Here is a 13,287-nt window from a genome sequence, read left to right as displayed (position 1 = left end):
CACAAATTGTTTTGCATTCCCATAAGAATGTAAAAGACACTCCGAGGAAGAGCATAGTTAGTATTTACTTAACGGACCAGAAAGTCTTCAAATGGAATTTAGGTGATTTGTAACTTCCTGCTTATGCCGTATGGATAGTAACTCTTATTTCCTACTCTAGGCATTTTTCACTCTTGCAAGAGACATCAAAGCAAAAATGGACAAAAAATTGGTGAGTAATGATTTGTTCCAAATCATGGAAAGTATATTTGCAGTAAAATAATGACAGACCTCCCATTTATCCCCTGGGGACAAGTTCCCTCTTCAATGAAGTGTTAGTTATGACAGATGTTTCCTCACTACCTGTAAAGTTAACTGGGGCTTGCCAAGTCCATGTGGAAAGTTGAGCTGGGACTGTTTTTAATAGGGAAACCTGATTGTAATAACAGTATTGAATTCATATGCAGCTGTTGTAAGAAGTCAGGAGAAAAGGTTCCTATTTGACTTTTCAGTCTTATGTCATTGTCTTACTAAGTAAGTTTTCAGTAATGCAAAAAAACCAGCAAGGTTGTGGCCTTCTTACCCAGCACATAAAATATAGAATGACAGAGCTGGGGCACAAGATATCTGGGCCATAAAGTACTTCAAAGATCATCTGGCCCAAACCTTTTATTTCACAGATGAACAAAGTGAGGCAGAGAGAAAGGAAAAGGCTTATCCAAAGTCACCCAGGGGACCAGTAGCAGATTCAAGGCATTTAGTCTTGCTGGTTATCCTTTTTCCCCTGACTCTCCCTAGTTCGTTATTCTCTGCTACACCGCTCTGGCTTCCCCCAGCCTAGCTTGGACTCCTTTTTGGTGTGCACCCTAGAGGTTTCAAAGAGAGGAGGAAGGTTGAACTAGTCCAAGACGGGAGGTGGAAGCGAATCTTTTATGGGGACATGTGGGAAGCGTTGTTTGAGCATGGAGGGGTATGTTCTCATCTGTACTGACTCAAGTATCTTTTCCTCCAGCTCACCCTTTTTCACTGTGGAAAAAATCCTTTCTATTTTTCAGGAGGGTAATAGTCCACAAGGCAACAACCAGGGCGTCAAAATCACCCCCGACCAACAAAGGAAAAGCAGCTTTTTCCGATGTGTTCTTCTGTGAGGAACACTGCCTTAACCTGAGCCTGTGCTCAGCTGAACTGGACTGTGCCCATTCCGAGTGAGTTTTCCTATATCTGTGGACTTCCCACCTTCCAACACGCCCGCCCCATGGCTCCGTGGCCGCTGCGGGACCCCGGCTGCCGGAATGAAATTGAGAAATTGTTTATTTTAGTAACGGTCTGATTTTTCCAACTTTGGAGATGGAATAAGTTAAGAATTTACTATTTTTCCTGTAATGTTTGCCATATCGGCTCCAGCGTTGTATGACCAGTGAAGAAAAACAGTTGAAAACTGACCAACAATAGCACCTTTCTAACAGGATTCAGTCTCTGGGGGTGGTTTGGTGTTTTGGTGTGTTTTGTCTCTTTATTTTTTTTTTAATATCTGGAACACGTCTAAACTCCAGCGAGAAAACCAGTCTGGTCTGAAGAGTCCTCATAAGGGCACTTAAATGCCAATAGTGATTAAAGGTGTTTGTATACATGATCCCCATGCACCCACTGTACAGAGTCATGGACTCAGGCATTTATCTTACAAGCATTTCTGTCTCAGGACCCGCTACAAAAGTCACTCATTTAAGCAGCAGAGAGCTGACTATTGAAAGTGGGGAATATATTAGCCTCAACCTGGGCCTTTCCAAATTACCCTTTACTATTCGGTCACAAGGCTACATTCATAGTTCTGGACAATCTACCAAATCAAATCCATTTTTTAAATGTTTTGTAAAAATAAACCAAAGTGAAGCATGAGTTTATTGAATTCTTTGGAGAGTGTTTCAAGGGGGAAATACTGGTTTTTCTCCTCTTCGGTGCCTGGGTTTCGGTCTCTTGTCCATAATCCATTGAAGTTTCTTGTTATCTGCAGGCCCCTCAGTGGCATCTGTGATCTCTGACCTTTCACTGTCTAAAGTAATGCCTTTCCAGCTGTGGTTTAAGTAGCTCCTGATGGGTGATCTTCATATGTCTTAGGAAACAAGGATCACCCCAGGGACCTCTACCCACTTCCTTCTTTGCCTATGATTTGGGGGAAGGGGTTGCCTCTCTAACTTTTAAAAACCACAACGGCCGGTGTTCCTCCCCCACCTCCAGTCGGGGACAGCAGATGGCCAAAACATACTCTTCCTCATGTATACAAACACAAACAGCCCCATGCTAGGCAATAGGTCACCCTTATCTCCAAATGGGATGTTCTTTTTAGCAGAGATTTATTTTTTAAATTCTTAGTGCCATGAAGTGATTCAGTCTTCGATTTCCAAGAACAGGTACAGACGATTGGGGAGTCTGTGCTATTCCAAATGGCCGTGGTAGGAAGAGAAGAGTCCTCTCCACAGGCCCTATTCCTACCCCCATGTGTGGCAGTGACACACAACACATTCCAATGTGAAATACTAACAGTAAAACAGTTTGGGGTTGGGGTTTTTGTTTTGTTTTTTAATTATCATCATTAGGTTCTCTTTGACAGCTAGTGGCTTTCAGCTTAGAGCCTGTACAATTGAAAGTAGTTTACTAGATTGGAGGTAATGTCAACAACTAAGTTGTTTAGAAGCTGCTGTCTCAATCAAGTCATTGGCATAGTTCCATAGTTTCCGAATTAAAACAAACATATCAACAGTATCCTGCTATTCACTGGAATCTCTAACATGCTCTGTTTACATTGATAAATGCACTTAAGGTAAAGAAATTAAAGCTCATTTTAAAGTTAATGGACTTTATTTCCCGTTGTCTCCTTTTAAGAACAATTATAACAGATTTTTAACATAACTTTTGTTCATTTCATTTGAGCCCAATAACACCCCTAGAAAGCAGGTAGGATGGTTTTGTTTTTTTGGAGGGGGAAGGTAAGGCAATTTGGGGTTAAGTGACTTGCCCAAGGTCACATAGCTGGTGTGTCATGTGTCTGAGGCTAGATTTGTACTCAGGTCCCCCGACTCCAGGGCTGGTGCTCTACTGCGCCACCTAGCTGCTCCAGATGGTATCTTTTTAGGTGAGTAAACAGGTCTAGAGATGTCCAGTGACTCACCCACCACCCAGGTCTTCTGACTCCCAGTCACATAGCCACTCCATCACACTAAATTCTTTTTCTGAATAGGTATCAATGTTTCAGTGAATGTTTGTTGATTAATTCATTGATTGTGATTCTAGTCCCTTGATTGTTGAAGGTCAAAGTTTGGGCTGGTGGTTTGATTTAAATGTATGTCAGTTATCTTCCTCTTGAGTCTCTCCATTTACCAGAGAAGCCCATCACCCTGTACTCAGGTGGTTTATATGTACTTGGTCCTTGGAGGCCAGAGGTACAACTAGGCAGTGGTGGCAGCTACAGGTGGGGTGCCAGGCAGTGGCATGTGATCCCTGATCCTGGCAAATCAAGCAGTCAGGGAAAAGTCCAGAGTTTCTAATCCTTTCAAGGTTCCCCATTGGAAGTTTGTGGGTCATTTATAATATGGATAGGGTTCGGGGGAAAAAAAAAAAAAACAAGGCTTGCCTATGGAGGGGACAACTGCCATAGGGCATGTACCTTAGTGAGGACAGCCCCTCCTAGCATATATTCTTAATGTGAGCAAGACCAGCCACAGCTTCAATCACCCATCTCATGTCCAGTATATCGCAATGACCCTTTGAACATAAAAGGTTAAAGCTGGAAGGGACTGATAGCTAAGAACAAAATTAAATAGAGAATTTATTTCATCCTATAAGCATTATTTTACAGATGAAATGGACTCCAAATGGCTCTCTAGCCCAGTGCCAAAGCTGGGCCTCAAACAGTGCTTTCTACCTCCCCTGCTAGATCTTATCTCCACTCCTCTCCTGACCAGATAGAATAAGGTTGAAGGTGTCCCCTGTTTTCTTTATAAGCTCTTGGTGGAACATAGGCTGAACTGTCCAGGGACTGGGCAGGGTCAAAAGGTAAGCAGGAAGTGGAGGGGGGGGGGTGCTGGTGAATGATTTACATCCTCCTCCTCTGCAGGGCTACACCCTTGGTCATTGGCTCTGAAGGGATAGATGGCCTTGTTCAGCAAGTTGAAAGTCATTAAAGGATTTGGGCTTTGGAGACCCCCTGTTAAAAATGGACCTAAATGCTTTGACATAAGTGAAATTGTTTTTAATCTCCTTAAAATCTGTCAGTACCTCTTCTTGGCCTATAGATTAAGGTTCAGATTCCTTTGCCTGTATGGTCTGATCCCCAACTATGCTTATGTAGCATACTCCAGCCAAACAGATCCTGTGCTCCTCATATATCATATTTCTTACCTTCACTTCTTTACGCAAGCTATTCCTTTAACATTAAATGGTTTTCTCTTCCTCTCCATACTTTGAGGTTCAGCTCTCAAGTTCAAACTTCTCCAGAAAGCTTCACCATGCCAATGCACAGTAATCTTTTCCCTTTAGAAGCACCTAGGTCTCACAATGCATAGAGCACTGGACCTGGAGTCAAATCCAGCCTCAGATACTAGCTTTGACTAAGTCACTTAACCTCTGCCTCAGTTTTTTCAGCTGTAAAATGGAGACATAATACCAGCACCCTTCCTCCCAAGGATATTGTGAGGATCAAATGAAAATATTGCCTGGAACATAGTAGGTACTATATAAGTACTTGTTTTCTTCCTTCTGAAATCTATTTCTACTTGCTGGGGGAATATACATGATTTTGGTTTTTTATTTAGTTTCCCACTTTTAAGTGACTCTTTTATCCAAATAAGACTTAGAACTCCACCTTCTGTTCCCTCCACAGTGCTCCCAGCATAGTGTTGGGCACAGAGAAAAAATATCAGTAAATACTTAGAATCATGAATTTAGAGATCAGATCCTGCCTCACACTCACTATACATACAACAGTACTAAGATCCAGAAAGCTTAAGAGACTTATTTGCCCGAGGTCACAGAGATCATACCTGGCAGAGCCAAATTTCAGACCTAGATCCTCTAATGCCAAATCTGTTGCTCTCCATGGTTCAGTGCTGTCACCGTTGTTGAAAAGTTTGATATGAGGTTATATTTCTAGGGTAGTGCATTCCAAGTATAACCTCTGAGGTGAAAGAATCTGTGAGTGTGATTATTTAGCCTGTTAGGAAGAAAAAAGGCATTAGACTTTTAAAAATCAGCTTATGTGAGGTATTTCAGGACTGGAGATGGGTAAGTGAGGTACCAATTTTCTAAAGGACAAAGAATTTCTTTTAAATGTATGCTAATAAATTTGTTATCCTTGTTTTTAAAAATAGAGTTATTAGGCTTCTGGGAAAATAGAAGAGCAAGAGATTGAAGGGGAGGACTTAGTATTACAGTAAGAAACATGAGGAAAGGAAGCAAATAAAAGGAATAACAAATCTTGAAAATGTTTAGAAATAAAAATACTCAAATGATTAAAAAAAAGAAGTTCCAGCACAATGGGAAGCAGCAGCAAAAACACCAGAAGAAAAAAGTATTCAAACAACACCAACAGAAGCACCAGAAATGAAACCAAATTCCATAGGACATGGATAAAAGATAAGCTAAGGAACAAAGAAAATTAGCAGAAGTATTAAGAGATGAAATAAGGTCCTGAAGGCAACTAAAAAATTTTAGCCAAGAAGATAATAAAACTCAACAATCTGTAAATATCAGTGGGAAATATACAGTAATTATAACGAAAAGCCATTTAGTCAAAGTACAAAATGTTAGAAACAAAATGACAAAAAGCAGGGAAAAATGAGGACAGGAAATTACATTTCTGGAACAAGATTTTGGATTCTATGATAACAAGTCAAACCTGATTACTATGGTTCAGAAGACCAAATAGAAAAATTTACAAGAAATTGAAAAAGAAGAACAAACAGCAAATTCATAAAATGCAGGAATGAATACCAAATTCAATTTTCCCAGGTATCACTGAAGTTTTAAGACTGTTTTCTTTTTGATTAAGATGGTGATGTGAAGGATTGTAGAGATGCCACATAAGCTCCAACAAATATTTGAATACAGCCCCAGAAATACCAATGCTAAAGGAAACAAAAATAAAGTTCCTCCATCCAGCTTACAGTTGCACAAAAAGATGATCAGAAGAGGGTGAAGGATCAAACTAGGTAAAGTAAATAAGGTAAGGTAAACAAGGAGGGGGCAGGACAGGAGAGGAAGGCACTGGGGAAATATAAGCAAATCCCAGCAATCTGGCTAGAACCTAGCAGAAGTGGAGAAGAAGGGAGTGGAGCCAGCAAACTCCCTCAAATAGACATGATAGCCTTTTAGAGATGCTGTAAGCCAGCACTAGCTCCAGCGATATCTCGAAGCCAGATGCCAACCTTGTCTTATCAGGGCACAAGTAGGAGATAAAAAACACCCCCATCATGTGCCCCAGGACCCAGGCAATACAATCACACTAGAAACAATGATGAGACCAGTTTGACACCTGAGTACCATTGTTGTGGAGAGCTATGCAAGAGGCCTAAGAAAATCTCCAACATACCATTCAGAATTGTTAAAGGATCCTTGGCAGAGGACAGAACCAACTCCTGATTAAGAATTGTGCAGAGAAAGAGATTTAACTCAAACCTGGTGCCACAGTGTGGGCCACAAGGATTGAGAAAGAGGTCAGGGTTTGAGACAGGGGGGACCCTAATACCAGCCACCTCATTGAGACTGGCAGCAGCTATACCATTCAGACTATAAAGGAGACAGGGCCAAACAAGGTATACCCGGCCATTCTAAGTGTTCCAGAGAGGACTGACCCAAACACAAAATCCTAAGCCAAAAATTGAGGCTGAAAACATGAGTAAACAGAAAAAACACCAAACACAATTAGCACTATTAATTTAGAGAAGTCCAATGTAAACCCAGAAGAGAATAATCCCACAACTACAAACAGATCTTCAGAGGGTTGTCTGTCTGTCTGTTGGTTTCAAATGACTTAGCAAAGACTATAAAAAAAGGTAGAAAAAATAAAGATTAAAAAATAAAATGAGAGATTTTGGGGAAAAAACTAAAGAATAAGTAAGACTGATGAAGATGGAAGAGTAGAAGGAAGCAGTAAAATTTAGTTGTCTCCCACAACTGTTTTGACAAAGATCAAAGAACACCAGGCCAAGTAATGATTGAGGAATCCAAAGAGAAATCAATGTGAGGAATTTTTCAGCCCAGATCAGCATGTATCCAGAAATAGCACAGGTCTTAGGTACTTGGGAATCTATCCATGAAGGACCATGCACCTTCAATGAGGATGAAAATGGCATCAAAGTCAGCTACTTCACTGATGGCAAATCATTTATTTATTTATTTATTTTGTCTTTATTAATTTGTTTGCTTTTAGTTTACAACATTCAGCTCCATAATTCCTTGAGTTTCAAATTTTATTCCTCTCCCTCTCATGCCCCTCACCCCACAATGGCAGCATGCAATCAAGTATAGGATTTGCAAATACTTTTACATTGGACATTAGTCAAGTTGTAAAGAAGGATTGTAACTGATGGAATGAACAATGGGAAAGAAGAAACAACCAAACAAGAAAGAGAGAGCAGATAGTTTGCTTCAATCTGCATTCAAACTCTGTTCTTTCTAGTAATTTCTAGTTCTTTGAATGTAGACATCTCTTTCCATCATGAGTCTCTTAGAGTTGTCTTATAACTTTGCATTGCTGAGAAGAGTCCAGTCTATCAAAGTTGGTCATCACACATACATTGTGTTTGTAATTGTGTACAAATTTCTCCTGGTCCTGCTCTTCTCACTCAGCACCAGTTTGTTTAAGTCTCTCCAGGTAAATATGAAATCTGTCTGCTCATTTCTTATAGCACAATAGTATTCCATTACATTCATATACCACAACTTGTTTAGCCATTCCCCAATTGATGGGCATCCCCTTAATTTCCAATTCTTTGCCACCACAAAAAGAGCTGCTATAAATATTTTTGTACATATGGGTCTTCCTCCCACTTCTATGATCTCTTTAGGATACAATCCTAGAAGAGGTATTACTGGGTCAAAGTGTATGCAATTATTTATAGCCCTTTGGGCATAGTTCCACATTGCTGTCCAGAATGGTTGAATTAAGTTCACAGCTCCACCAACAATGCATTAGTGTTCCAATTTTTCCACATCCTCTCCAGCATTTGTCATTTTCCTGTTTCGTCATCCTAGCCAATCTGACTGGTGAGATGTGGTACCTCAGAATTGTTTTGATTTACATTTATCTAATCAATGGTGATTTAGAGCATTTTTTTTCATATGCTTATAGATATCTTTAATTTCTTCCTCTGAAGACTGCCTGTTCATATCCTTTGACCATTTATCAATTGAGGAATGAGTTCTGTTCTTGTAGATTTGACTCAATTTTCTGTGTATTTTAGAAATGAGACTTTTATCAGAGACACTGATTGTAAAAATTCTTTCCCAATTTTCCACTTCCCTCTTAATCTTGGTTACATTGGCTTTGCTTGTACAGAAACATTTCAATTTAATGTAATCAAAATTATCCATTTTGCATTTTATAATGCTCTCTAATTCTTATTTGGTCATGAAGTAATCCCCCTCTCCATAAATCTGACAGGTAAACTATTCCTTGCTTTCCCACATTGCTTACAGTATCATCCTTTATACCTAGATCATGCACCCATTTAGACTTAATTTTGGTATCCGGTGTTAGATAATGGTCTATGCCCAGTTTCTGCCATATTATATTACAGTTTTCCCAGCAGTTTTTGTCAAATAGTGAGTTCTTATCCCAAAAACTGGGGTCTTTGGGTTTATCAAACAATAGATTACTATAGTCATTAACTGCTGAGTCTCATGTACCCAATCTATTCCTTTGATCCACTCTTCTATTCCTCAGTACCAAGTAGTTTTGATGACTGCTGCTTTATAATACAGATTAAAATCTGGTATGGCTAGGCCACCTTCCCTAGCATTTCTTTTCATTAATTCCCTTGATATTCTGGACCTTTTGTTCTTCCAAATGAATTTTGTTACTATTTTTTCTAGCTCTATAAAGTAATTTTTTGGTAGATTGATTGGTATGGCACTAAGTATGTAATTTAATTTAGGTAAAATTGTCATTTTTATTATATCAGCTTGACCCAGCCACAAGCAATTGATGTTTTTCCAGTTAGTTAAATCTGACTTTATTTGTGTGAAGAGTGTTTTGTAGGTGTGTTCATACAGGTCCTGGGTTTGTTTTGGCAGGTAGATTCTCAAATATTTTATAATGTCTACAGTAATTTTAAATGGGATTTCTCTTTCTATCTCTTGCTGTTGGATTTCGTTAGAAATATATAGGAATGCTGAGGATTTATGTGGATTTATTTTATATCCTGCAACTTTGCCAAATTTATTTATTGTCTTAAGTAGTTTTTTACTTGATTCTCTAGGATTCTCTAAGTATATCATCATATCATCTGCAAACAGTGATAGCTTAGTCTCTTCTTTGCCTAATTTGATTCCATTAAATTTCTTTTTCTTCTCTAATTGCTATTGCTAACATTTCTAGTACCAGATTGAATAAGAGGGGTGATAGAGGACATCCTTGTTTCACCCCTGATCTTATTGGAAATGCTTCTAGTTTATCCCCATTACATATAATACTTGCTGATGGCTCCATTTATTCCTATACTTTCTAGTGTTTTTAATAGGAATGGATGTTGTATTTTGTCAAGCCTTTTCTGCATCTGTTGAAATAATCATATGGTTTCTGCTAGTTTTATTGTTGATATGATCAATTATACTGATGGTTTTCCTAATATTGAACCATCCTTACATTCCTGGAATAAATCCTACCTGATCAAAGTGTATTAGTCTTGTGATAAATTGTTGTAGTCTTTTTGATAATATTTTATTTAAAATTTTTGCATCTGTATTCATGAGGAAAATTGGTCTATAATTTTCTTTCTCCATTTTGTCTCTTCCTGATTTAGGTATCAGTACCATATTTGTGTCATAAAAAGAATTTAGTAGGACTCCTTCTTCACCAATTTTTCCAAATAGTTTGTAGAGTATTGGAATCAATTCTTCTTTAAATGTTTGATAGAGTTCATTAGTAAATCCATCTGGCCCTGGAGATTTTTTCCTAGGGAGTTTGTTGATGGCTTGTTCGATTTCTTTTTCTGAGATGGGGTTATTTAACTAATTTACTTCTTCTTCAGTTATTCTGGACAACTTATATTTTTGTAAACATTCATCCATTTCACTAATATTGTCAAATTTATGTGCATACAATTGGGCAAAATCATTCCTAATTATTGTTTTAATTTCCTCTTCTTTGGAGGTAGATTCACCCTTTTCATTTTTGATACTCTTAATTTGGTTTTCTTTTTTTTATCATATTGACTGAAGGGCTATCAATTTTGTTGGTTTTTTCATAAAAAACCAACTTTTAGTTTTATTTATTAATTCAATAGTTTTCTTAATTTCTATTTTCTTAATTTCTCCTTTGGTTTTCATTATTTCTAATTAATATTTAATTGGGGATTTTCAATTTGTTCTGTTTCTAGCTTTTTCAATTGCATGCCCAGTTTATTGACCTCCATTTTCTCTAATTTATTCATGTATGCATTCAGGGATATAAAACTTCCCTTAAGAACTGCCTTTGCTGCATTCCACAAGTTTTGGTATGTTGTCTCGTTATTGTCATTCTCTTGAATGAAGTTACTGATTGTTTCTTTAATTTCTTGTTTGACCTTCAACACTCATTCTTTAGGATTAAATTATTTAGTTTCCAATTAGTTTTTAGTCTATCTTTCCATGGCCTTTTATTGCATATGATTTTTATTGTATCATAATCTGAGAATGATGCATTTAATATTTCTGCCTTTCTGCACTGAATTGTGAGGTTTTTATGCCCTAGTATATGGTCAGTCTTTGTGTATGTGCCATGTACCACTGAGAAGAAGGTATATTCCTTTTTATCCCCATTCAGTTTTCTCCAAAGATCTCTCATATCTAGATATGACATATCTAGATAGCCTCTCTAAAATTCTATTCGCCTCCTTAATTTCTTTCTTGTTTATTTTGAGGTTAGATTTATCAGGTTCAGAGAGGGGGAGGTTGAGGTCCCCCACTAGTATAGTTTTGCTGTCTATTTCTTCCTCTAATTCCCTTAACTGCTCCTCTAGGAATTTTGATGCTATGCTATTTGGTGCATTTATGTTAAGTAATGAAATTCCTTCATTCTCCATGGTGCCTTTTAGCAGGATATAGTTTCTTTCCTTACCTCTTTTAATTAGATCTGTTTTTGCTTTTGCTTTATCTGAGATAAGGATTGCTACCCCTGCTTTTTTTAACTTTAGCTGAAGCATAATATATTCTACTCCAGCCTTTTACCTTTACCCTGTGCATATACCCTTGTTTCAAATGCATTTCTTGTAGACAGTATATTGTAGGACTGTGGTTTTTAATCCATTCTGCTATCCACCTCCATTTTATGGGAGAGCTCATCCCATTCACATTCACAGTTATGATTGCTATCTGTGTCTTTCCCTCCATCCTATTCCCTCCCCTGGTTGTTTTTGTTTCTTCCTTCTCCCTTCCCCTCCTTAAGAGTTTTCCTTTTACCACTGCCTCCCTCAGTATTCCCTCCCTCTTTACCTACCCTTTCCCCTTACTACTATTTCCCTCCCTTCTAACCACCCTGCCCTTTTTACCCCCCTTACCCCTCCTACTACCTCTAGAACACATGCTTAAGGGAGTATGTTATTCCCTCCTTGAACCCAAACTAATGAGAGTAAATTTCATACAGTGCTCCTCTTCCTCCCTCCTTTCCCTCTGTTATAATGAGTATTTGTGTCTTTTCACATTAGAATCCTAAACTTAACTGATTATGTTGATCCCTATTTGAACCAGAACCAATGAGAATAAGGTTCATATGTTCATTTCCTTCCCTTCTTCTCTCTACTACAGTATGTTTTTATTCCTCTTTGTGTGGCATAATTTACCTTTTTCTGCCTCATCCTTTCCTTTTCTCCCATTATAGTCCCTTTGTACCCCCTAATAAGGTTTTTTTTATCATCAGATTAGTTCATTTATACCCACGCCCTCTATCTATGTATATCCCTTTTAAATGTTGCGATAATTATATAAATTTCAATATTGACAAGTATCAGCTTCTCATATAGGGATGTAAACAGTTTGCTCTTATTGAATCCCAGGTTATGTGTGTGCATGTGTGTGTGTGCATGTGTGTGTGTGAGTGTGTGTTTTCCTTGTTTACCTTTTTATGTCTTTCTTGAATTTTGTAACTGAAGATCAAGTTTTCCATTGAGCTCTGGCTTTTCCATCAGGAAAGTCTGGGACTCCCATATTTCATTAAATGACCATCTCCTTGCTTGAAAGATTATGCTCAGTTTTGCCAGGTAGTTGATCCTTGGTTGCAGTCCTAGCTCTTTTGCGTTACGAAATATCAAATTCCATTCCCTCCGATCTTTTAATGTAGAAGCTGCTAGGTCCTGTGTAATCCTGACTGTAGTTCCATGATATTTGAATTGTTTCTTTTTGGCTGTTTGCAGTATTTTCTCCTTGACCTTGTAATTCTGGGATTTGGCTACTATATTTCTTGGAGTTATCAATTTGTGATCTCTTTCAGGAAGAGTCCAGTGAATTCTTTCTATAATGATTTTACCCTCTGATTCTAGGACCTCAGGATGGTTTATCTTTGAGAATCTCTTGGAGGTTGTTGTCCAGGCTGCTTTTTTCATCATGGCTTTCTGGTTGATCTGTAATTCTTAGGTTATCCTTCCTGGATCTGTTCTCCAGGTCAGTTGTTTTTCCAGTGAGATATTTTACACTTTCTTCTAATTTTTCAATCTTTATGTTTTGTTTGGCTGACTCTTGATGCATCATAGAGTCCTTAGCTTCAATTTGACTGATTTTAATTTTTAGTGAATTATTTTCCTCGGTTAGTTTTTGAAGCTTCTTTTCCATATGTTCAGTTTTCATTTTTAGGGATGTATTTTCATTAGATTTTGAACCTCCTATCCCATCTCACAAATTTTACTTTTTAAGGATTTGTTTTCTTCAGTGAGATTTTTTTTTCCAATTTGGTCACTGTAGATTTAAATTTATCTTCTACCTCTTTAATTTGGCTTTTAAAATCTTTCTTGAGCTCCTCCAAGAATGCTTTTGGGGCTTGAGACCAATTCACATTTCCTTCTGTGGTCTCAGGTGTGAGTATAGAGTTCATGTTGTCCTCTGTATTTAGTTGTTCTTGTTCAC

The 13,287-nt window shown here is 37.9% G+C and overlaps 1 protein-coding gene across 1 annotated transcript in view; it reads left to right on the top strand.

The window, feature by feature from the left end:
* RAB8A (RAB8A, member RAS oncogene family) overlaps positions 1 to 2,828 on the top strand; it is a 30,767-nt gene extending 27,939 nt beyond the window's left edge. Inside the window, 2 exon segments of the mRNA XM_069102125.1 lie at positions 161 to 211; positions 1,035 to 2,828. Coding sequence (XP_068958226.1) covers positions 161 to 211; positions 1,035 to 1,127 — 144 coding nt within the window. The 3' untranslated portion in view covers positions 1,128 to 2,828.
* Positions 2,829 to 13,287: the final 10,459 nt, after the last annotated feature.

The sequence above is a fragment of the Petaurus breviceps genome, unplaced genomic scaffold (assembly GCF_028583685.1).
Source record: "Petaurus breviceps papuanus isolate PSGF00001 unplaced genomic scaffold, PetGlider_PUasm1.0 523, whole genome shotgun sequence".
In the NCBI taxonomy this organism is placed as follows: Eukaryota; Metazoa; Chordata; class Mammalia; order Diprotodontia; family Petauridae; genus Petaurus; species Petaurus breviceps.
Note: the sequence above shows the minus strand (reverse complement) of the source record. Positions and strands in the feature narration are given on the sequence as shown.